Source organism: Balaenoptera borealis (assembly GCF_965194805.1).
Source record: "Balaenoptera borealis genome assembly, chromosome: 16".
Taxonomy (NCBI): domain Eukaryota; kingdom Metazoa; phylum Chordata; class Mammalia; order Artiodactyla; family Balaenopteridae; genus Balaenoptera; species Balaenoptera borealis.
The window spans coordinates 25240956-25267622 of NC_138872.1; the positions used below are offsets into that span (position 1 = coordinate 25240956).

The window sequence follows — 26667 nt, forward strand, 5'->3', positions numbered from 1 at the left end:
GCAACAGAGGTGCAGAGGGCAAAGCGAAGAGATTCCCCCACAGAGGATTGGTGTGGACCAGCACTCACCAGCCTGAGAGGCTTATCTGCTCACCTGCCGGGGCGGCTGGGGGCTAGGAGCTGAGGCTCGGGCTTCAGAGGTCATATCTCAGGGAGAGGACTGGGATTGGTCGTGTGAACACAGCCTGAAGGGGGCTAGTGTGCCACAGCTAGCTGGGAGAGAGTCCGGGAAAACGTCTGGACCTGCCTAAGAGGCAAACGACCATTGTTTTGGGGTGCACGGGGAGAGGGGATTCCTTCCCTGTCTGCCCACAGAAGGCAGAGCACCGCCTAAACGAACTCCAGAGATGGGCGCAAGCCATGGTTATCAGCTTGGACCCCAGAGATGGGCATGAAATGCTAATGCTGCTGCTGCAGCCACCAAGAATCCTGCGTGCAAGCACAGGTCACTATCCACACCCCACCAGGAGCCTGTGCAGCACACCACTGCCAGGGTCCCGTGATCCAGGGACAAGTTCCCCGGGAGAACACACGGTGCACCTTAGGTTGTTGCAACATCACGCTGGCCTCTGCCACTGCAGGCTTGCCCTGCATTCCAATTATAACTACTGTACCCCTCCCTCTCCCTGGCCTGAGTGAGCCAGAGCCCCCTAGTCAGCTGCTCCTTTAACCCTGTCCTGTCTGGGTGGGAACAGATGCCTGAAGGTGATCTACACACAGAGGTGGGGCCAAAACCAAAGCTGAACCCCAGGAGCTGTGTGAACAAAAAAGAGAAAGGGAAATTTCTCCATGCAGCCTCAGGAGCTGCAGATTAAATCCCCACAATCAACTTGATGTACCCTGCATTTGTGGAATACCTGAATAGACAATGAATCACTGCAAAATTGAGGCGGTGGACTTTGGGAGCAACTGTTGTCTTGGGGTCTGCTGTCTATGACTGATTTGTTTCTGACTTTTATGTTTATCTTAATATAGTTTTTAGCACTTGTTATCATTGGTGGATTTGTTTATTGGTTTGGTTGCTCTCTTCTTTTATTATTATTTTTTATTTTAATAATTTCTTTTCTTTCTTTTTTTTCTCCCTTTCCTTCTGAGCCGTGTGGCTGACAGGGTCTTGGTGCTCCAGCTAGTGTCAGGCCTGAGGTGGGAGAGCTGAGTTCAGGACATTGGACCACCAGAGACTTCCCGGCCCCACATAATATCACTCTGTGAGAGCTCTCCCAGAGATCTCTATCCCAACGCTAAGACCCAGCTCCACCCAACGTCCAGCAATCTCCAGTGCTGGACGCCCAATGCCACTCAACTAGCAAGACAGGAGCATGACCCCACCAATTAGCAGAGAGGCTGCCTAAAATCATACTACATTCACAGACACTCCAAAACACATCACCAGACGTGTCCCTGCCCACCAAAAAGACAAAATCCAGCCCCACCCACTAGAACACAGGCACCAGTCCCCTCCACCAAGAAGCCTACACAACTCACTGGACCAACCTCACCCACTGGGGGCAGACACCAAAAACAACGGGAATGGCAAACCTGCAGCCTGCAAAAAGGAGACCCCAAACACAGTAAGTTAAACAAAATGAGACAACAGAGAAATATTCTGCAGATGAAGGAGCAAGGTAAAAACCCACCAGACCAAACAAATGAAGAGGAAATAGGCAGCCTACCTGAAAAAGAATTCGGAGTAATAATAGTAAAGATGATCCAAAATCTTGGAAATAGAATGGAGAAAACACAAGAAACGTTTAACAAGGACCTAGAAGAACTAAAGAGCAAACAAACAATGATGAACAAAACAATAAATGAAATTAAAAATTCTCTAGAAGGAATCAATAGCAGAATAACTGAGGCAGAAGAACGGATAAGTGACCTGGAAGACAAAATAGTGGAAATAACTGCTGCAGAGCAGAATAAAGAAAAAAGAATGAAAAGAATTGAGGATAGTCTCGGAGACCTCTGGGACAACATTAAATGCACCAACACTCGAATTATAGGGGTCCCAGAAGAAGAAGAGAAAAAGAAAGGGTCTGAGAAAATATTTGAGGGGATTATAGTTGAAAACTTTCCTAACATGGGAAAGGAAATAGTCAATCAAGTCCAGGAAGCGCAGAGAGTACCATACAGGATAAATCCAAGGAGAAGCACGCCAAGACACACATTAATCAAACTATCAAAAATTAAATACAAAGAAAAAGTATTAAAAGCAGCAAGGGAAAAGCAACAAATAACATACAAGGGAATCCCCATAAGGATAACAGCTGATCTTTCAGCAGAAACTCTGCAAGCCAGAAGGGAGTGGCAGGACATATTTAAAGTGATGAAAGGGAAGCACTTACAACCAAGATTACTCTACTCAGCAAGGATCTCATTCAGATTTGACAGAGAAATGAAAACCTTTACAGACAAGAAAAAGTTAAGAGAATTCAGCACCACCAAACCAGCTTTACAACAAATACTAAAGGAACTTCTCTAGGCAGAAACACAAGAGAAAGAAAAGACCTACAAAAACAAACCCAAAATGGTAATAAGAACACACATATCAATAATTACCTAAATGTAAATGGATTAAATGCTCCAACCAAAAGACATAGACTGGCTGAATGGATACAAAAGTAAGACCTGTATATATGTTGCCTACAAGAGACCCACTTCAGACCTAGGGACACATAGAGACTGAAAGTGAGGGGATGGAAAAAGATATTCCATGCAAATGGAAATCAAAAGAAAGCTGGAGTAGCAATTCTCATATCAGACAAAATAGACTTTAAAATAAAGGCTATTATAAGAGACAAAGAAGGACACTACATAATGATCAAGGGATCAATCCAAGAAGAAGATATAACAATTGTAAATATTTAGGCACCCAACATAGGAGCACCTCAATACATAAGGCAAATGCTAACAGCCATAAAAGGGGAAATCGACAGTAACACGATAATAGTAGGGGACTTTAACACCCCACTTTCACCAACGGACAGATCATCCAAAATGAAAATAAATAAGGAAACACAAACCTTAAATGACACATTAGACAAGATGGACTTCATTGATATTTATAGGACATTCCATCCAAAAACAACAGAATACACATTTTTCTCAAGTGCTCATGGAACATTCTCCAGGATAGATCATATCGTGGGTCACAAATCAAGCCTTGGTAAATTTAAGAAAACTGAAATTGTATGAAGTATCTTTTCCAACCACAACGCTATGAGACTAGATATCAATTACTGGAGAAAAAACTGTAAAAAATACAAACACATGGAGGCTAAACAATACACTACTAAATAACAAGAGATCACTGAAGAAATCAAAAAGGAAATCAAAAAATACCTAGAAACAAATGACAAAGAAAAAACGACGACCCAAAACCTATGGAATGCAGCAAAAGCAGTTCTAAGAGGGAAGTTTATAGCTATACAAGCCTACCTCAAGAAACAGGAAAAATCTCAAATAAACAGCCTAACCTTACAGCTAAAACAATTAGAGAAAGAAGAACCAAAAAACCCCAAAGTTAGCAGAAGGAAAGAAATTATAAAAATCAGATCAGAAAGAAGTGAAAAAGAAATGAAGGAAGCAATAGCAAAGATCAATAAAACTAAAAGGTGGTGCTTTGAGAAGATAAACAAATTGATAAACCATTAGCCAGACTCCTCAAGAAAAAAAGGGAGAAGACTCAAATCAACAGAATTAGAAAAGAAAAGGAAGTAACAACTGACACTGCAGAAATAAAAGGATCATGAGAGATTACTGCAAGCAACTACATGCCAATAAAATGGACAACCTGGAAGAAATGGACAAATTCTTAGAAAAGCACAACCTGCCGAGACTGAACAAGGAAGAAATAGAAAATATAAAGAGACCAATCACAAGCACTGAAATTGAAACTGTGATTAAAATCTTCCAACAAACAAAAGCCCAGGACCAGATGGCTTCACAGGCGAATTCTATCAAACATTTAGAGAACAGCTAACACCTATCCTTCTCAAACTCTTCCAAAATATAGCAGAGGGAGGAACACTCCCAAACTCATTCTACGAGGCCACCATCACCCTGATACCAAAACCAGATAAAGATGTCACAAAAAAAGAAAATTACAAGCCAATATCACTGATGGACATAGATGCAAAAATCCTCAATAAAATACTAGCAAACAGAATCCAACAGCACATTAAAAGGATCATACACTATGATCAAGTGGGGTTTATCCCAGGAATGCAAGGATTCTTCAATATACACAAATCAATCAATGTGATACACCATATTAACAAACTGAAGGATAAAAACCATATGACAATCTCAATAGATGCAGAAAAAGCTTTCAACAAAATTCAACACCCATTTATGATAAAAACTCTCCAGAAAGTAGGCAAAGAGGGAACCTACCTCAACATAATAAAGGCCATATATGACAAACCCACAGCCAACATCGTTCTCAATAGTGAAAAACTGAAACCATTTCCTCTAAGATCAGGAACAAGACAAGGTTGCCCACTCTCACCACTATTATTCAACATAGTTTTGGAAGTTTTAGCCACGGCAATCAGAGAAGGAAAAGAAATAAAAGGAATCCAAATTGGAAAAGAAGAAGTAAAGCTGTCACTCTTTGCAGATGACATGATACTATACATAGAGAATCCTAAAGATGCTACCAGAAAACTACTAGAGCTAATCAATGAATGTGGTAAAGTAGCAGGATACAAAATTAATGCACAGAAATCTCTTGCATTCCTATACACTAATGATGAAAAATCTGAGAGAGAAATTAAGGAAACACTCCCATTTACCACTGCAACAAAAAGAATGAAATACCTAGGAATAAACCTACCTAAGGAGACAAAAGACCTGTATACAGAAAACTATAAGACACTGATGAAAGAAATTAAAGATGATACACACAGATGGAGAGATATACCATGTTCTTGGATTGGAAGAATCAACATTGTGAAAATGACTATACACCCAAAGCAATCTACAGATTCAATGCAATCCCTATCAAACTACCACTGGCATTTTTCACAGAATTAGAACAAAAAAATTTCACAATTTGTATGGAAACACAAAAGACCCCGAAAAGGCAAAGCAATCTTGACAAAGAAAAACGGAGCTGGAGGAATCAGGCTCCCTGACTTTAGACTCTACTACAAAGCTACAGTAATCAAGACAGTATGGTACTGGCACAAAAATAGAAATATAGATCAATGGAACAGGATAGAAAGCCCAGAGATAAACCCATGCACATATGGTCAGCTTATCTTTGATAAAGGAGGCAAGAATATACAATGGAGAAAAGACAGCCTCTTCAATAAGTGGTGCTGGGAAAATTGGACAGCTACATGTAAAAGAATGAAATTAGAACACTTCCTAACACTGTATACAAAAATAAACTCAAAATGGATTAGAGACCTAAATGTAAGGTCAGACACTATCAAACTCTTAGAGGAAAACATAGGCAGAACACTCTCTGACATAAATCACAGCAAGATCCTTTTTGACCCACCTCCTAGAGAAATGGAAATAAAAACAAAAATAAACAAATGGGATCTAATGAAACTTAAAACCTTTTGCAGATCAAAGGAAACCATAAACAAGAGGAAAAGACAACCCTCAGAATGGGAGAAAATATTTGCAAACAAAGCAACTGACAAAGGATTAATCTCCAAAATATACAAGCAGCTCATGCAGCTCAATATCAAAAAAACAAACAACCCAATCGAAAAATGGGTGGAAGACCTAAATACACATTTCTCCAAAGAAGATATACAGATTGCCAACAAAGACCTGAAAGGATGCTCAACATCACTAATCATTAGAGAAATGCAAATCAAAACTACAATGAGGTATCACCTCACAGCAGTCAGAATGGCCATCATCAAAAAATCTACAAACAATAAATGCTGGAGAGGTTGTGAAGAAAAGGGAACCCTCTTGCACTGTTGGTGGGAATGTAAATTGATACAGCCACTATGGAGAACAGTATGGAGGTTCCTTAAAAAACTAAAAATAGAACTACCATATGGGCATATACTCTGAGAAAACCATAATTCAAAAAGAGACATGTACCACAGTGGTTAGTGCAGCACTGTTTACAAGAGTCAGGACATGGAAGCAACCTAAGTGTCCATTGACAGATGAATGGATAAAGAAGATGTGTCACATATATACAATGGAGTATTACTCAGCCATAAAAAGAAATGAAATTGAACTATTTGTAGTGAGGTGGATGGACCTAGAGTCTGTCATACAGAGTGAAGTAAATCAGAAGGAGAAAAACAAATACCGTATGCTAACACATATATATGGAATCTAAAAAAAAAATGTTTCTGATGAACCTAGTGGTAGGACAGGAATAAAGATGCAGACCTAGAGAATGGACTTGAGGACATGGGGAGGGGGAAGAGTAAACTGGGACAAAGTGAGAGAGTAGCATTGATATATATACACTACCAAATGTAAAATAGCTAGTGGTAAGCAGCTGCATAGCACCAGGAGATCAGCTCGGTGCTCTGTGACCACCTAGAGGGGTGGGATAGAGAGGGTGGGAGGGAGATGCAAGAGGAAGGGGATATGGGGATATATGTATACATTTAGCTGATTCACTTTGTTATACAGAAGAAACTAACACAACATTGTAAAGCAATTATCTCCAATAAAAATGTTAAAAAAAAATAAAACAAAAGAAGACAACAGATAACAATGATTGGTGAGGATGTGGAGAAAACTGAACCTTTGTGGACTGTTAGTGTGAATATAAATTGGTACAGCCACCATGGGAAATAGTATGGAGGTTCCTCAAAAAATTAAAAATAGAACTACCATATGATCTAGCAATTCCATTTCTGGGTGGAAAACAAAAGGAAATGAACCCACTAATTTAAAACATATATGAACAATATATGTTCAGTGAACAATAATGTTCATTGCAGCATTATTTACGACAGCCAAGCTGTGGAAGCAATCTAAATATCCACTGATATATGAATGGATAAAGAATATGTGGTATATATACACAATGGAATATCATCAACTATAAACAAGAATGAAATCTTGCCATTTGCCACAACATGCCACAACTTATGCTAAGTGAAATAAGTTGGACAGACAAATACCATATGTTTTCACTTATGTGTGCAATCTAAAAAAACAAAACAAACAAAACAAAACAGAAATAGACATAGATACAGAGAACAAACTGTATCAGAGAACAGAGAACAAACTGATTGCCAGAGGGGACAGCTGTAGGGGGTTGGATGAAATAGGTGAAGGAGATTAAGAGGGACAAACTTCCAGTTATAAAATAAATAAGTCACAAGATGTAATATACAGCATAAGAAATATAGTCAGTAATACTGTAATATCTTTGTACGGTGACAGATGGTTATTAGACCTATCATGGTGATCATTTCGTAATGTATTTAAATGTCAAATCACTATGTTGTACACCTGAAACTAACATAATATTATATGTCAACTATACTTCAATAAATAAATAAATAAAATTTATGTGGAAATGCAGAAGTTCAAGAATAGCCAAGACCTCCTGGGGAAGACCAGAAACATGAAAAACTTATTCTATTACGTATCAAGTCTCATTATAGTAGCTACAGTATTTGACACAGCATGGAATTGGCACAAAGACGAACTAATAGATAAATAGAAAAAAATGGACATCCCAGAACCAGATTCACATATAGAACATTGGTAAATTATAAAAGGAATTAATGGTCTTTTCAGTACATGATCCTGGGTCAACTGGATATCCATATGGAAGAAAAAAAGGAGACATGACCTTATAGCATATCCTAAAATCAATTCCAGGTGGACAACGTTGTCAGACTACATTGCCACTAGCTATATTTAATTAAATTAATTAAAGGAAATAAAATTTAAAATTCAGTGCAACAGACATACTGGCTACATTTCAAGTGCTCAACAGCTGCATCATATTGGCTGTCATATTGAACAGCACAGATAGAGAATAGTTCTATCATTGCAGAAAGTTCTATTGGATAGCACTATTCTAAAAGAAATTATAGGAGAATATCTTTATGACTTAAGTAGGAAAAAATTTCTTAAACAGAATTTTTTAAAAAGATGCTAACCGTAAAAGAAAAGCTTGAAAAATTCAATTCAATTAATTTAAATTTAAATTTAAATTAGGAACTCCTTTTCAACAAATAACACTATAAAGACTATAATGGAAGCCACAGAATGGAATAAGAGACAGATTTAGGGTGAGGCAAGTGAGGTGTTAAGCTTGGACACAATTTTTAAAGGGGCACCAAAAAAACCCCTCAGTAATCAAAACAAATAAGACGTTATGCAATATTTTGAAAAAGCAGAGTTAATTTTTAAAAATCCATGATGAGCAAAATGCCATAATTTTAAATAAAGATAGGTATCAGTATTTCTGAATTTTCCTTTGCCTCAGGCTCCAATATGATTTGACAGCATTGTGGGAAATGATATTTGCAACATGTACACAACAATGTCCATAATATTTAAAGAACACTTATAGACCAATAAAAATGTCAGACAACCCGACAGAAGAATAGGTTCAAGACCTGAAAGTTATTTCACAAAACAGTGTATCCAAATGGCCAATAAATATATTAAAAGGTGCTCAACTTCATTAGTCATCAAGGAAATATAAATTAAAATAAAAAAGCATTCCACTACTCTCCCACCAAAATGGCTAGATGTAAAAGACAGACAACACCAAGTGTTGATGAGGATGTAGAAAAAAACAGAAATCTCAGACATGGCTGGTAGGAGTGTAAAATGATGCAACTAATTTGGAAAACTGGCAGTATCTCTTAAAGCAGAACTCACACGTCCTATAATTCAGCAATTCCATTTCTAGATATATCCAATAGAAATGCATTCATATGTTCAGCAAAAAACTGTTCATAAATGTTCCTAATAGAACTGTTCATAATAGTCCCCAACTGGAAACAACCCAAATGTCCATCAATAAGGTAATGGATAAATAAATTGTGGTATATAAATTCATGAGATACTATAGAGCAATGAAAATAAAATATTACTACATGTAGGAATTCCCTGGCAGTCCAGTGGTTAGCACTCCACCCTTCCACTGCAGGGGGCAAAGAGTTCGATCACTGGTCGGGGAACTAAGATCCCACAAGCCGCGTGGTGTGGCCAAACAACAACAACAAAACAAACAAACAAACAAACAAAATAAAACCAAAAAATCCCCAAAAAACCCCAAAATATTACTACATGCAATAACATAACTGAATCTTACAAACGTAATATTAAGCAAAAAAAAGTCACACATCAAAGTATATACACACATACATAAACCCTCAAACAGGCAAAACTTAATTATGGTGTTAGAAGTCAGGTTAGTGGTTGCCCTTGGGAAGAAAGGGACTTAAAGAGGGCATGAGGGGGTTCTGGGTACTGGTAATGTCCTATTTCTAGATCTAGGTTTAGGTTTCCTGGGTGTGTTTATGTGGTGAAAATTCATCAAGCTGAAGGCTTTTTTGTCTAATAGAAACAGAAAAACTTTCAATAACAACTTTACTTAAAAGAAAATAAAAGTGTGTCCAGACTATTCAGGATCCCAGTGAAGAGGGAGATCAAGATTTTAAAAATTAAGCAATCAAGTGACAAAGTCAGCTGTCACAACTGTCTCTCTCTGACCCCACTCCCTCTCCCCTAGCTAAGGCAGATACTTTCAGCTGTCATCTTATCCACAAGTAGGGGAAGCTAGTCTTTGTCTTCCCATTTGATGCACGGGAAGATGGCTGCCCTGAGCGGGTCAATGACTAGATTAAGGCCTCACAGGCTGTTAGAAGTAGATACAGTACTAGAAACTGGTCTCCTAATTCCTATTCCTGAGCTTTGTGCACCAAGGCCTGCTGCTCCTGTGAATCAGGTCACCTGACCACACCGAAGCTCCAATCCGTGTATGCCTTCACTAGGGTCCAGTGAATTTTTCTCTGTGTCCCTAACTTACAGTGATGCTAAGGATGGGGATGGCCTCCTAATTTATTTCACAGTTGAACTAACTTAAAGCAGATACCTAGTCAGTCATCACTGTATACACTTCTCTGGAAGCAAATGTCAAAGGGTGCAACCACAGGACATAAGGAGGCAATTTTAAATAACCACTTTTCCCCCTTCTAAAAGTCCAGTTACTGACTGTATTGAATGAGGCCTGATGGCACTTGAGAGCAGAACAAACCAAGGAAAGAGTGAAACACATACTGGATGGGATACTGTGTGCAGTGACTATTTCTAAACAAATGAAAAGAGTCACACTTCTCATCTTTTCATCTTTTAAATAAGATTTAAATTGTGGTTTAGAATGTTTTGAATTTAGTACTTTTGCTCCAAGCTGATTCTTCTTAAAAACACCTGAATATAAAGAAAGAATCTGTAAGCACGGGTTTCGGGAACGGATGGAGACAGAACTGGTGGCTGTCTAGCAGGCAATTCATGGCTGTGTCCTACCTGTGTGGGGGCCATCAGAAGGGCTTATGGACCTCTCCCCCGCTGCAATGCCCCCATTCTTCTTCTTTTTCCTCAAGAGAGCTGCCTTTTGAGCAAAATGCAGACCTCTAGGGGCTCTAGGGACTACTTTGGCCCCCAGACCCAGCTGCATAGGTATTCAAATTGGATACAGACTTTAGCTTTACAGTTCTTTCCAATTTTCTCTCCAAAATCTGAATAAATGTTCCCTACCCAACTGAAGTCAGTTTTTTCTCAAGCCACGATCTATTTCTTTGTGCACATTCTCCCTGAACTATATTCTTTCTTATGTCAATCAAAGATGACCCTCTGCTACCAACCACCATCCCCCCAACCCCAACACACACACCGACATCTGATCTTTTTGGTTTCTATTTTCTATTTCTCTTCTATAATAGCTCTTCTCTCTTTTTGACTAGTGTCCTGGCTCTTATGTCCAACTTTGAACACTTGGGCTCCTTTGCTTCCCCATGCTGGATTGTAACTGAATCTTTGCTAGAACGCTTACCCATATGTAGAAGTGCTCGGAAGAGAGAAAGATTCATGGTGTAGCCGAAAGATGGCAAGTTTTATGTTATTTTAACTTTTGATATTCCTTCAGACTGACTTGAAGAACCAGAAACAGCCCTTTCCCAGATTGCATTCCAACCCCGAGCCACTTACACAAAATGAGGGTTACTGCACTAGACAGTAAAACCGCCAATTAAAATAATTGTCTTGAATTGGGTTATATATTTCCTTATATCCTTGAATATTCTCAGGACTCCAAAGCAATTGAATCCGGTATGTGGTTTCCTAGACCCACAGGTCTGTTTTTCAAAGCCTCAACCTGACAGAGACTGAAACCAAACACTTCAACCCACAATTTACTTCTTTTGAGGTAAAGATTGGTCTCCTTTCTACATCTGTCTGACAGGATGTTTGGGTGACCAAATCAAAAGGCTATAATGAGCCCTCCATTCCTGGCAATTACCTTTGCATGGGGCCATCCTGCTGAGGGTTGTGCCCAGAATGAAGCCATCAGTGTCAGTGCCCCGATCCTTAATGAGATCCCTGTGGTTTAAGCAGAGCAGATGCAGACACATGCCCTACCTTCAACACGAGTGAGAGTCTTTTCCTGCATTTTCAGAGCAGTTTGACCAAAGGAACTATTGTAACTTCATGCTTCCAGCGTATGGTTCCATTTCTCCCTGGATTTGTTCTTCATATTATCTGTGTTGTCGGTTCATTGCAACATGGCTGCTCCCTCCACGAAGGTTCTCCTTTCCCACACTTATCTCAGTAGAGCTCTGCATTTGGGTGCAGTGAAAGGCACAAACCTGCAGCCTTCTCTTCTCTGGTACTATCTCAGGTAACTGTACACAAGGCATGGGCAGGGGCCAGCTGCGTTTACAATAATTTGGGTGCTCAGATATAGGAAAATTCACACCCGAATAAGAAACTGTGATTACGAAACTTCAATTAGTGGAATGTACCAGGCAAAAATCATTTAGGCACCCAGGGCTTGGGGAAATTTTTACTATAGAAGAAACAAACAAAGTAGAAGAAAATGAGGAAGAGGAAGGGGGGGAGAGAAAGGAAAAAGAAGAGGAAGAAAAAGAGAAGAAGAAGAAATTGAGCTCATAGATATCATACTAAGCATAGATATCGCACTGTACCGAAACATCCGCTGAGAAAGAGAAAGAGATTTCTTCTTCCCACACTGGGCTCACCTCTCTCTGTACAGGGCACTGTTCCGGTAATCGTCAGTAGCAGCTTTCTGTGGTCAATAATAGATAATTCCAGATCAAAAGAAGGGTTCTGAAATCAAGATGTCGTTTTTTAGATCGATGGTTCTCCAAGTGGAATCCAGGGATCTCTGGTGGGTCGGCAAAGATTCTTCCAATCGTTCTGTGGGCTGGGTCAGTATGCAAGGCACAGAAGTATGTTGGGTGGTTTGTTTTTCTTCCCTTTGAAACAATATTTTCCACTGTGGATTTCGATCAAAACTTAAATGCATCAAAACAAACATGTTTAAAGGGAGCTACGAATAATCACAGGGATTCAGCAAAAACAGCTCAAAAGTGGTTTTTTGTTTGTTTGTTTGTTTGCTGGTTTGTTTATTTAGTCTAGTAAATAGGTGAGACACTCTTGTTTTGCTCAAATAGTCTAAGGACTAAAAATTTTGAGACTCACCAGTCCAGATGAAAAGACGAACCTTGCAAAGCACACGTCTTTGAGGGGAAGAAAGTCAGGTCCTTTCTCCCCTGAGTTTCCCATTTTCCGGTGTCATTTAGTTCCTGGTCCTCTCTCTCTGTACTGCTTTCTAGCTCAGTGCCCACAGCTCTGAAGTCAGAAGCAGCCACTGCCAAGAAGAACCCTTCTCTGCTGCCATGGCTGTCTTTACTCAGGTTTCTCTTCCAGGGAGCAGGAGCTCAGGTGTGGGGTGAAGGAGACGTCAACTGCAGCTGCAGCTTGGGAATGTCTGTTTTTCCTCATCCCAGCCCCACAGCAAGAGTTAACCCCAGGAAAGCCTGGGCTGCTGGAGGGGAGTTTTGTGAGCTACCTAATGACCCAATTGTTACCCATATATTGTAGCACAACAAAGCTGTCAGGCCATCTAGGCTGCTCAGATGCCATGAGATAAAATTTAGTACTTATGTCTACGTCTGCCTTTCCCTCTCTAACGGAGCAATGTGTACATTCAGCTATTTGTTGGACCAATTTGCACAGTCATGGTTTCTTAGAAGAATTTCAAAACGGATGCGCTGCCTATACTGCAGGTAAACAGTGTGGGAGCCGTAAATTAGAATGGACTCAGAGGCCTGTAATTGGATTTTGCTGAAGTATTTGCAACACCATTTACCTATTCGGATAATTCTGTCACATGTGCAAAGTGCTCTCAGATAACTCAGATGTCACCCTTAATTACTCAGATGCTGTTAGCCCTCTCAATCCTTTGGTGCAGACCCACTCAAGAATAAAGGAAGCAATGTTCTTCTCACCTTGCTTGATAAGGTGAAAAGAACTTGTTTGCTCTTCGAATGTGATTGAAAAAAAAAGAAAGAAAGAAAGAAAGAGGAAAAAACCAGTCCCAACATCTGAATGGAATTTATTACTTACCTCTCTGGGACCCCCTGGTTCTTGAATTTTTCAGCTAAGGATTCCCTCTTCCAAAGTCTGCAGAAGCTCAAGGACCCGCAGCCTGTCCGGGAATGATACTTTGTTGCCAGTTACTGCAAGTTGGTTTAAATATGCTGTCAAGATGCTGTAGCTGTGACCAAACCCCTGGCAGGGGGAGGCGGGGCAGCACGTGCCACGTAAGCATGCTCCCGTGTTTCTGTGTGGACACCCAGTGGGAAGGATAGTTGCCACTTCTGGAGAAACTGAAGGTTCTCTCCTGTATTACATGATATTCCAGCCCGAAAATCTGCCTCATGCAGGTAAAGTCCACAAACTTACTCATGTCTTGAGGAGATCTATGTTTGATTCCTATTATGGCTAATGTTTCTGGGGTCCTTGGGTATCAAGAAAGAGGATCAGAGTATCAGAAGACCTGGTTTCTGCTCCGACTGCAGCTTACAAGCTCTAGGATTTTAAACTAATGTATCTGCTTTCTCTGAGCTTCAGTTTATCAGTACCATGGGTAAATAATATCCTCAATGGAGGTACTGGGGAATGAATTGAAATAATGATATGCAAAGTGCCTGATGGTGTTCCGTGCACGTGAACTGTGTGTGAATCTGGGGGAGCACATTGTGGCAAACGACGACTCAGCCTTGAAAGAGGAAGACTCCATAATTATAATGGGAGCCCAGGGAAGGGCTTCAGTGACTGCTAATACCTTGATTTACTGCAACTTTTTGGAGGATATTTGTTCTTAAGTTGAAATGGCGGAAAAGGCACTGAACTGGAAGTTAGGCAATCAGTGTTCTAGTCTTGACTCTAGTAACAACAAAGCTAGATGAGTTTGGGCAAGTCATTTAATCTCTTTGTGTTTGTATATATGATAGTGAGAGTCATACTTTCCCTTTCCAAAGTTTAGCATTATTGTGATGCTTAAATAAGATAGAGTCTATACAAAAATATATAGAACATATTAAAATATAATTAATTTTGGTCAAAAGCTTCAAAACAATCCTGTCAACCTATCAGTGCCTAACACATTCTGGCACATGTGTCTGATACTTAATCCTGTTTCTGTGGCTGATAAGAATGAAGTATAACTGGCAATGTCCTCACTGAATTCACCCAAATAGCCAGTCCCTTGCATTCTGTGTATAGCCCTTGAGGGGCAATGAGAAATAACATCAGGAGAGGAGCAAAGGCTGAACTCCAGCTTTTCTAAATTTCCTGCGAATGCATGGTTGGAGCTTCTAGAATGAGGACCATGTCTTTGATGGCTAGAATTGAGGGTCCTGTTTGGAGCCAAAGGGCTTCAGGTGATTGCTCCCTGTTTTGACTTAAACATATAGTGGAGCAGGTCAGGGGGTCTGGGAGGCAGGCACAGTATCATCTTTGCAACTTTTTGAAACTTAAGACAAAATCCCACCCTTAAATCCCTGATCACGCAACCTTGTAAACACTTACTTTCCACAGTAGCCAAGAAGGAGAACCATTCTCTCTATCAGATCTTTCATTTCCCTTCCCATCCAAGAAAATACCTGCAGAAGAAAGTTAGGAAAACTTATGTTTATTTGTTTTTGTTTTATTTTTTGCTTTTGCTTTTTCTTCCACGACCCAGCATATTGCAGATCTGCCCTGGGTGAACAGATTATGGGAGAGGTTTATGGAGCAGGCTCTCAACTCTGAGGTACTGAGGCTCTACCCCTTTCTTATAGTAAAAGGTTACCTGGAATGTTCCTCCCATTTATGGGTCAGCCTGGGCCCTAAAACAAAGCCAGCTGCCCCAAACTCTTCTGCATGGACATGGAGACTTGTGGACATAGAGCTTTCCCCACTAATGCTGCCTTTTAGAGGAAGCCACTGAAGTGATGGGCTGGGGTTGGGGAGCAGGGAGGCAGCAGGTGGACAGTGAGAATTAGGATTCAATTTTTCCTTGAGTGCCTTGGCCTTGGTCTGCAAAGCAGAAGACACGGAGCTATCCCAGTTCCAGGCATGCAGCACCTCCTCCCCAAAACTTGTTTAGTGTCATTAAACAATCCCCGCTCATGTAGCAGTAAGAACAGGAACCCACTGGAACTAACAGAAGCCCTGGCATTTAAAGTCCTAAAGCAGATCCAAATCCAGGCTTCCACATTAGAACCATGCAGTTTATCCTTTTAGAAGGAGTCATTAGCATGAATTTCGTTTTAATGCTTATGGATTCTATCTACCTCAGGAGCACCTTGGAAAAATCTAAGATAAATCTAAAAATCTAAGAAAAATCTTAGAGAACCTGTATCTAGTTAGATTCACAGTAAACAACTAGATAAAGGGCTGCTCGTTTAATATTTTTAAGGTGTGGGGTATGTCAGTTCATTAGAGATAAGAATAAATAGGGACAGTTTTCTTTTGGGGGGCATCTGGTCAGGAGGCCTTTAGGGGACCAGGATGTTCCAGGGAGTGGATAATCTCATTCTCTGGGCTTTATTGTTTGAACTTCTACCAATCTGGGTCTGAAGAGAGTCGAAATGGGCTATGAGTCCAAGAAAAGGAGGGCCCTTAGGTAGGGGGACTATACTTGTGAGTACAGGGCTGCCAGGATTGGGATAGGCACAACTCTCTTACTCCCAAAACGTGTTCCCTGGCTGGCCCTCCTTCCTCTAGTTTTTCAGGCCCTGTGATCTTTACTGCAAAGCAAACCATATGGTTTTGATTCTGGCTCCTGGCTTACTGAGAGTGTTTCATGTCTCCAGCAGCAGGAAGCCCTCCAGCCTCTTCAAGCAGCTGCTCTGGTATCTAAGAGAGGAGGCCAGCTCTTTTGGACTCCCTCACCAGCCGGGCATGGCAGCCCAGTGGAGGGCAACACACAGTGTGGAGAAAGGATAACAAGAATGGCTGTAGGGGTGAGGAGACACTCCTGGGATTCACAGAAGTGGACTCCAGGCTCTCCCACTTGTGTGTATCTGTCCAAAGAATTGACTTTTTCCCCTTAACGCTGCCCCTGGATTTCCATTTGAGTGTTCCTGGAGAAGGGAGAGCAGCTCCTAGTCCTTCTGGAAGTGATAGGGGAGGGAAGTCCCTTAAAAGGGACCACACAACGCATCTAATCCCATGGATTGGCGCTTCAGTCAGATGAACTTCTGGTGAGTTTCAATGGGATTCACTGGAAGAAAATTCTGTGATTTGAGTGGTAGGGACATTGGAGGTTAAGGGAAATCAGTCACTTCTCAGAAGGGATTGAAGCTACTCTATTGTGAAAGGGCTGATGGTATACTGACAGGCTAATGAAAGTCTTGAAGCAATCATTTTGTTTATTTATATAATGCTTTATAATTTTCAGTCATTTGATCTTGTCTCTAGGCCTGTGCTCTTGCTGACCTTTCCACTTGAAATTTTTTTCTGCAGATCCCCATATGGCTTTCTCCTTCTTATCCTCCAGATTTCAGTGTTTCCTTGTCAGAGAGGGCTTACCTGACTAATGTCTCTTCACTCCCTATCACATCACTTTATTTCCTTTCTATAACTCATCATTATTTGAAATTATCTTGTTCATTTACTTGTTTTGGTCCAGTTATTCAACCATAATGTAAGCTCCATGAAAGTATCCCATCTATCTTGTTCACTGCTGTATCCTCAATGCCTAGAATAGTGCATGCGGAACCACAGGTATTCAATAAATATGTGCTGAATGAGTGGAGTGGGTTGGGAGAGCTAGCCAAGAAAAACTAGGTAAAACTGGGATGAGATGCATATGGTCAGAAAGAACAGAAATGATCAGGAGAGGAAATTGAGACCAGTAATCAAAATCTCCTGAGAAGTGGAAATAGAAAGTGAAAATAAAAGAACCACATTTTGCCTGATGCCTTGCAGCTTTCATCAAATGCAGCAAATGTTTGTTAAGTACTCCTACTCCTCCATGGCAAGCATTATGCTAAGAGCTGCGGATACAAAGATGAATGAAGTCATAGGATGGGGAAAATGAATGAAGAGGAGGGGGAGAGGAAGTAACCTCAGGAGTTGCTCTTTCAAGCCATTCACTGAGTTCACCGATAAAGAGACAAGTAAAAAACAGCTACATGAAAACGGGACAGAGACTATCAGGAATGTTAGTGAACTTCAATAAGGGGAACATATTAGTGGAAACTACAGAGGAGATGATATTTTATTTGGGCCTGAAGATAAGTAAAGAGTTCATCAGTCAGAGAGGAAGAAAAAAGGTATTCCAGGCAAGGAAACAACATGAGCAAAGGCACGGAGGCGTGAAAGTACTTCTTATGCTTCGAAAACAGCAAGCAGACCAAATTGTTCCCTGTGACAAGAGTATAGTGTACATGGGGGAATGGCTAGACATGAGGCTAGAAACAGATGAAATGAAGTGGTGAAGGGCTGGCCTTATTATGGGCCACACTAAAGAATGTGGTCTTGGGACTTCCCTGGTGGTGCAGTGGTTAAGAATCCGCCTGCCGATGCAGGGGACACGGGTTCGAGCCCTGGTCCAGGAAGATCCCACGTGCCAGGGAGCAACTAAGCCCATGCACCACAACTAGTGAGCCTGAGCTCTAGAGCCCGTGAGCCACAACTACTGAGCCCATGTGCCACAACTACTGAAGCCTGTGTGCCTAGAGCCCATGCTCTGCAACAAGAGAAGCCACCACAATGAGAAGCCTGTGCACTGCAATGAAGAGTAGCCCTCACTCACTGCAACTAGAGAAAGCCCGTGTGTAGCCAAAGACCCAACGCAGCCAAAAAAACCAATAAATAAAATAAATAAATTAAAAAAAAAAAAAAGAATGTGGTCTTAATCAAATCAGAACAACCTAGATTTTGTGAAATTCTTGGATCCTCATATGACCCCTGATGAATAGTGGTATGTTAGCAAATTCTCTCCATCTATTAAAAAAATCAATCAAAGGACTCTTGGATTGATGCCCAGATGTCTCATTGTATAATACCTTACAGGTGTGACCTCAATACAGTCTAGCTGAGGGTGTGGGAGAAGTGCTAGCCCAGGATGCTGGGCCCCCTGACTCTGACCCAAGGTCAGGCTGAGATGCTGGTGCCCCACCAAGGGTCTCATATAGCTAGGCTCAGGCTATATCCTGTGAATGAACTACAAGGACTCTAGGTAGCTCTGCAAGGGGCAGATGCCAATGGACAGGCTAGGGTGAGACAAGCAAGGTATGCGTCTAAGGTGCAAAATTTAAGGGGGTGTCAAAAATCTCAGTAATCAAAATAAGGATATTTTAATTAAATATTAAAAAATAAAAATTTATACAAAAAAAATCAGTAATCAAGATTGCTCTCTTCTGTTATTTCATTATCCAGTTCATTATTCAAGGGTTAGATGTGGTCTTGGGGTAATTCTCCCATAGGTTCTTCAAACTTCTTCCAGAGATCAGGCCTAAATGAGGCCAGCCCCAGGGAACTGGAATGTGGGAGTACCAGCTCCATCCTCCCTAGTCAATCTGGGACCTACACAGACGATGGGGGAGCCTAAGTTTGCTGCTTACTTTCAACCTGAAGCACTCCCCAGTCTGAGGCTGGCACGTTATCAGTGTGGATCTCTACCTGCAGTATGGCCTACTGCCTCTTCCTGGACAGGCTCCACACTCTGGGAACAAAGTATGAGATAAGCAGTGCTTTAGTGTTTGACAGGCTAACCTGCTTGAGGAATTAACTGTCTTATTTTCTGTGGTGTCAGCCATTTCTGTTCTTTGTGAAAGAATGAACTATTCCTATCTTCTACACTCGCCATCCCAAAAGAGTAACTGAGGGCCTTTTGTTCTGGAGATCAGGGCTTCATTCGCCTCAGAAAAGAAAAATAAAAGAAATCAACAGGCTTTTGTTTTTGAAATCAGCCCAGGTCTCAGAGGGGATACAGCTGTTTTGTCTGAGACAAAGAAGGGCTCTTAGGAGTAGAGGAGGGCAGAGGAGAGAGAATTTCCTGAGCCTGGCTCTGAAAGGGATGGCGCTAAGGAGCACTGCAGTCTCCTTGAGCAGCCAGGTCCTGCTCCCACTCTCCTACAGACCCCTGGCACAGTAGGACCTTGAATGGGGATGACTTTGTGCTCAAAGAGGTGACCAAAGGCACTGCTATTTTGGAGCCTCAAGAGAGGTCTCTATGCCCCAGTTAGGTCTAGAGAAAGGGTCCTAGAACAGACAATTGTCACGGGCAAAGAGCTCCAAAGGCGTCAGGCACTGACTGAGAGACATTTCTGAAATACCTGTGAGATCCTGAAAAAAGGACCAAGATTGGATTTCCACCCACTGGTGGATGGGAGCCAAGGATATTTAATTTAGAGAACTACAGAAATATGACATATTCACAACCTGGCTCAAAGAAACCCCCAGCTTGATTTGTTTAACCCTGCCTCTCAGGAGTTGGAGGCTAGAAGTGTTCCAGGATATGGGTATGGGTATGCATGCTGCTCTGTGAGTGTGCCTCACACCTGAGCACCTATTCCAGTCAGCCTCATGTCAACTCAATAGGAGCCTGAGTCAAAGTGGGAGGAAAGGGAACTGGGCGGAGTGGCACACAGACTGGGACTGCTCAGCGCTGGGACTCCCTAAGCCTTACTGTGAAGTCCATCCACAAGTCTGCACTGCCCCCAGGTGGCCACATCAGAGCTCTGGTTTGGGGAGAAGAATATCTGAGCGGTGTGTGTGTGTCTCAGAGGAACTCTATGGAGACCCAGTAGTGGGGAGACAAGGGGAGAAACCAAGACATTCGATCATCAAATTGGGTACTGGAATGTTTAAGGAATGCCCTTCTTCAATATCACTATGTAATTTTTGGCATAAACTTAAAATATATTCAGAGAAATCAATTCAGTTCACTACCTAAAATGTTCAGGGACTTAGGGCAAGAGGATGCTAGGTAACTGAGGTTAGCTAAAATAATTTTTCAGTTTTTACCATTGAAGACTTTTTTAAAAAGCTAAGATTAATTTTCTGACATTCAGTCATTCAAACAATTATTGGGGGCTTAGTTTATGCCATGCACTCTACTAGAAATGGTGGATATAAAGACATTGTCTCTGCCTACAAAGAGCTTACGGTCCAGAAGAAGAGATAAGTATAATATAATTATAAAAATGAATAATAATAATAATAAATGAGCCTTGTGCATTGTTAGAGGTATATATAAGATATGCCAGCACCTTATGGACCAGGGGATGGGGCTAGTCAGGGAAGACTTCTCAGAAGAAGGGATATCTGAGCTGAACCTTAAATGATGAATAGGATTTAGCTATGTGGGGTTGGGGTGTTGACAACAGAAGGAGACCACATTTCAGACAGAAAGACCAGTCAGTGATAGCAAATATGTGGAGGGAAATAAAGATGGGGGCAGGAAGGGCTCAAAGATGAGGAGAAACAGACAGGGAGAGCCTTATATATATCAGATTAAGGAGCCTGGACCATATCCTGTGATGCTGCTGAAACATTTTAAGCAGGAGAGACGTATGGTCAGACTTAATTTACAAATATTGTGCTAGCAGAGGTGTGGAGAGTAGATTGATGTGACATATCTGGAGACAAGAAGACCAGAGAAAATAATCAAGGTTAAAGCAGAATAATACAGGGGAAAGACAAATGAGCACCTGAATTAGTAAGTTTGGGATAGAAGCAACAGACCTAAGGGCCTTGGATGCAAGGGGATGAGGGCAAAGCAAAAATCAAGGAAGGCTCTCTAGTGTCTAGCTCAGGTGACTATCTGGCTGATGGTATCACCAATTAAATGCTAAATTCCGAAGGAAGAGAAGGGCTGAGTGAAGAAACGGGTGAGTTCTGTTTACTCTACCATATCTGTGGGATACACTGAAATAGAGTTATCTAAGAATCTATTAGAAATAAAAACTAAAGTTCTGTGGAGAGATTTAAGCCAGACATGCAGACTTGGGTGTTACTGGCATATAGGTTATAATTAAAACCAGGGGAACAGATGAGATCACTCAGGGAGAATGGGAATAGAGAAAAGGACAGAAATCCAAGGACTAAACTCTGGAATGGGTTAGGAAATCTTTGGTCATATTGTCTTGTACATTCTTCTGGGACTTTGGAGTTTACCAATTGCTTTTATATCTCTTATCTTACTCAGTTCTCATCTGAGGTGTTCTGTAAACTAACTGGTAAAGTCAGGTGTGATTGCGCTGATGCCAAGACTGCAACAGATCCAATCCACTGGATGAGCAGGAGGTGGGAGCCAGCAGTTCCCCCCATTATATCCTTCACAGAGGATATTCCCAGCTGTTGACTCAGAGCCCTAGGTTAGCGTTACCCAGTGTGAATTCTTAAAAGGACTTGAAATCCTTGCCTAGACTTCTGCTTAAGAGCATGGCCGGCCTGTGGCCTGCGTTGGAAGGGCTGTGGAGGGGCAGTGGCAGAGCTGACAGGAGCCTGCCTGCCTGCCTCTGTGGGTCCTGAAGGCAGCGGTCCATCAGTCCCGCCTGACCAAGGGCTGCAGGCTAGGAGGAGAGGCATCCTTTCCAGAGACAGAAATAAGGCAGCAACAGAATTTTCTTCTCCCTGAATGCCTGTGGTCAGCAGGAGGCATTAAGGCTGGCCTGGGCCTATAAGGAGGTCTGTATAGCAGAGGCAGATGGATAGTCTAAGCAGGATGCGGAAATGCCACACACCAGCAGAGAAGAATCTGTTCTGAGGTTTGAACCTTGCAAAGAATAGTTCTTTCTCCTCTTTTAGACTTGAGATCTGGCTTTTGATAAACGATTTTATTGATTCTTGTGATGGTCCTGTCTCATTTTCACGTGGTGAAACCACTCCAAAGTAACTTCCCCTTGTAAAGGTCATTTACAGTAAGTGATGTGCTCCAGGTACGTCTTGCACTGAAAACAAACCATCAGGGGACTTCCATTACCTCTCATATCTAAGAGCCTGGTACTCTAAGTTTGTACCCACTAGAGTATATTTTCTTGATTTTGCACAGATGATATGAGTGATGGATACATAAAGTCTGTACTAACTACTATTTATAAAATAAAATATCTGAGTCTCTCAAAGGCAGTTTGGAAAATTCAGGGCCCTCCTAAGAGATAAATGAAAACACCATCAGTAGACCTGCAACCCTGAGGAAGTCCATCTTAAAGTTACTAGGCCTGTGGACAGGGATGAAACGGACAAACCTCAAGTACTTTGCCCTAGCCCAGAGCAGGGAATTGACTTTTTCTCTGAGAAGGAACTTTAGAGGCCAAAGGAAAACAAAGATTGAAAATAAATTCCTCTCTGAAAGGGTATAAACTTGCTGTGGAAAAGATTTCAGAAGTCTTCCGGCTAATAAATATTTCTCCCCAGCCTAGTTTCATGCTGAGGCCTGTGCCCAAATTCTAACAAAGAACCAGCTTCTGATGGTGGCTAGAATTATTCATTTATAACTCCCCTCCCCATTTGTGGATTATCAATGACAACGTCTAAATGAACAGTTGGTTCCCCTTTGTGCCTCATTCATCAATCTGTGCATTCTCAAAGACTACTAATTTTTATTTTCAACCCAGGTTAAACATACTCAGGAACCTGCTGCCAAGTGCCACCCCAAATCCCAAAGTTAAATATAAATGATTTGGGGGTTGTCTATTGTTTTAGAGAATTCCTGGCAAGCTCCCTACAGAAAAATGAGAGTTGACCTCATTAAAAAATCATGTCATAATCACTGGCCCATTTTCTTTCTAGTTTTGGTGATGATATCCTTATATCAGCAAAGCAGAATTAAATTGTCAGATTCCTGAAGCACTTCCCCTTTGGACTTACCTGTGGAAATTGCTGAGTGGGAAAGGTCAGTGAACTGGGGCTCCAGGATTTGGTTCAGTGACTTTGGCAGCCTGACCGAAACCATCCCCTGCCTTCCCACTGCTTTTTATGCAGCCCTGAGCTGTTAATGACCACCAGCTGTGGGGCCACCCTTCTGATCGCTTTGCCTGGCCTCCCGGATCTTCAGTTCTTTCAGGGCTACGGGGCTTCTATATTCTCCTGCTCCCTGGCTTCCTCTGCCTCAAGGATCTCCACCTCCCAGAGTGTTGCCAACTCAGCAGGAGTTTCCCTGGTGTGAGTTCTTTTGCTTTATGGCAACTGAGCTCTCACGTTTCTAATCTGGAAGCACCCTGAAATTAAGGTGCAAAAAACTGAATTTTGGAGACCAAAGGGATTTGGTGAAATTGAATTTCAGGTATTGTCTAGGTCTTCCTGGAGTTGAGTGTGCTGTGTGGGGGCTTCCTGTCCATGGCTTTGGAGCAGTTTGATAATTTGAAATATCACTTAGCCATGATAGGTCCCTGGTAGAGGCAGGATCCAGCAGATTTCTGAACTAGGTCTCCATCCAGTGCCATTCTCGAAGTTGAATCAACACCACTTACAAGCTATGTGACCTTGGGCAAGTTATTTAACCTCTTTGGGCCTCAGTTTCCTCAGATGTAAAATGGGGGCAATGATACTCCAGAGTGTTAATGTAAACTTTAAATGAGATTTTTGTGTAACACATGGTAGATGCTCAATGAATTTCAGTCCCTTAACCCTACCCTTTACATTTTAAAGGGAATCTATTCACCTGCCTCACCTCTTGCTTAGTAGGCGGGGTGAGGCTTGGGTTGGTACCTCAAGGGTACCTCTAGGAAAGATGTTGGGTAATAGGAAGTCACAGGGATTGGTCTCTCTTTCTCAGATCCTAGGTTACACTGGTAAGACCAATAGATCCTCTGTCTGAATTCAGCTCCACTTCAGAGAATGCTTGCAAGTTCATTTCTGGGAAAAGCTTATTAGTAAGCATGACCAGGACTCCTCATTAACATACCGCAGCCCAGAACCTTGGAGATGACAGTAATTTAATCTTACACTATGGGGTAGAATGTACTAGGCCATATATCTGGATTTTATATATGGCTCTCAAGAACAGAAGTACTTGTCACAGAACATGACATTACCAGGTCCATAGTCTAGATAATTATTTGCACAACTCCCAACTCTTTGCAGCAGGAATCCTCTTATTCATGTTTATTTCTCTTAAGTACCAACCATATTGCATATTGAAAGTGCTCATTAAATTGGATTAAATTAACTCAGTATCCCGGAGTATGACACTGAAGAAAAAAAAAGTAACTTAACACTGCTAGAGCACAAGATCTAGACTGACTAAAAGAACCAAGAAGAAACCAAAGCTGAGCAGAACCTTTTCTATGTACCAGACTGCTCTATGTACCACATTAACTTTTATCTGTGGACTTTCACCATCTGTTACAAAACAGTCATTGCACTCAAGAAGACTATCTTAGAAATATGTTGTTAGTAGTGTAACTGGCTAGAACAGTGACTGGAATAGATAGTCTTGTTCCTGAAGCCATGCCTAGTTACCAGCAAGAGATAACCACCCCCCCACCCCCACCACCCCCCGGGATGTGTTAGGAAGACAGCTGTGTGTTACCAGTCATTCTGTGCTGCCTGGGAAGAGTGCTATTGCTTAGAATTTAACTTTCTCAGTCAATTATTACCTCCTCTTTGTTTTGTCCTCGATGTTTATAGAGTATTTGCTACTGTTAATTCATTAATTAAAATTCCCCTTTCCCTTAAGGCATAGTTTTGCTACTTTCCAGCTCATCATTGGTATGTTTGTTTGTTTGTTTTGTTTTGTTTTTGCCTGAGAGCTGAAATGGAAGTGTTCTGAACTGGAGGAGAGAGGAGTAGAGAAAGTGGTTTAATCTTAGAATGGATCGGGGTGTTAATAGACTGCAGATGAGGTTGTCTCCGCCACTAAATTTTAACTCCTGAGGGCAGGGACTGTGTCTTATTCATTTGTGTATCCCCCTGCCTAGTGAAGTTCCATGGTGGCTGTTTAATAAATACTTACTGATTAATAAATGAGTCAAATATAACCAACATTGCATAAAGTTATAGGTGTGAAATTGGTAGTATAGGTAATATGCACCAGAGAACCTCTGAAGAAGAAGAAATCACCTTGGGCCAGGATGGTCAAGGAAACTTCTGCGGAAGGAGTAAGAAAGTTCCATGGAAGAATTTAACTCTCTGGACAGAGATGGGATAGAATGTGGAAGGGATATGGGCTTCCAAATCACTTATACTCTGTGAACCTCAATTTCTCCTCTATCTAAACATTTATATTTAAAAAATAGGAATAGTACATAACATAAGTAAAGAGTAAATGAGATAGCTATATAAAGTAATTAGTACAGAGTGTGATGCACACAAAAGAATTTTCTTCCCTTTGTAAGTTACCTTTCTTTTACTAGCCTGTATAGTCATCCCATTGGATTTGAAAGCTGTCCTGACAGTATTCTGGAGTCCATGGTGTCATTTCCTTCACCAACCAAACAGCTTTCTAGACATCAGTGGAGATATTCTCCTGGTGGAAGACACTTCAGAGAGGCTTTGTTCCTTCTCTAAGAAAAAATGAGATAAATAAGCATGCTAAATACTTTCTATTTTCAAACCTTGAGCTCATATGACCATGTTGGACATGGGACACCTTTACTAGGCAATGCATCTCCAATTTTATTTCCATTTCCACCTCAAAGAACTTTATTATGGGAAGAGCTCTTGGAGATAATTTAGTACATCTCTTTTATTTTACATATTAAAAACCCCTCAGCCCAGAGCAATTAAGTGATTTACTCAGCTAGTTAGTGGAAGAATTGTGAACTATACTTGGGGACTTTTGACTTCTTACCCAGTGATCTTTACAACATATCAGGCTATTTCACATTTTCATCAACGCTGGCAACTTGTTTTTTTTGGGGCGAGGGGTTTCAGAGACATCCTATATGTGAGCTCTGGCTTGTCTATCAAAAGACTAGGAAGATCAAGTGATTAATACAAATATAAGATATTCCTGATAAATTCATGATTCCTGACTTCTGCAGTATTGGTTATTCTAGATGACTTCTTGGTCCTGCAAGATGACATTTTGTTATTTCCCAAGATATTCATTTTTTTCAAGTTTGAACACATTGTTAACATCTTCTAATTTTATATTCCAAATTTCAATTAAATTTTATCTGAATTTAATTTATCAGTGTATTATAAAATTAATTAAACTTTAACAGTTTAAAACCATGTTTAT

At 41.1% G+C, this 26667-nt stretch overlaps 1 protein-coding gene across 2 annotated transcripts in view; it reads right to left on the minus strand.

Moving 5' to 3' along the window:
* Nucleotides 1-26667, minus strand: part of ASIP (agouti signaling protein) — a 207981-nt gene that overhangs the window by 87106 nt on the left and 94208 nt on the right. The window contains exons 1-2 of one of the 2 annotated variants that reach the window (XM_082358942.1): nucleotides 12681-13600; nucleotides 12218-12264 (exon numbers count right to left, since the gene is read on the minus strand). In XM_082358942.1, coding sequence (XP_082215068.1) covers nucleotides 12218-12264; nucleotides 12681-12764 — 131 coding nt within the window. In that variant the 5' untranslated portion in view covers nucleotides 12765-13600. The other variant, XR_014235362.1, reaches the window with a different exon arrangement.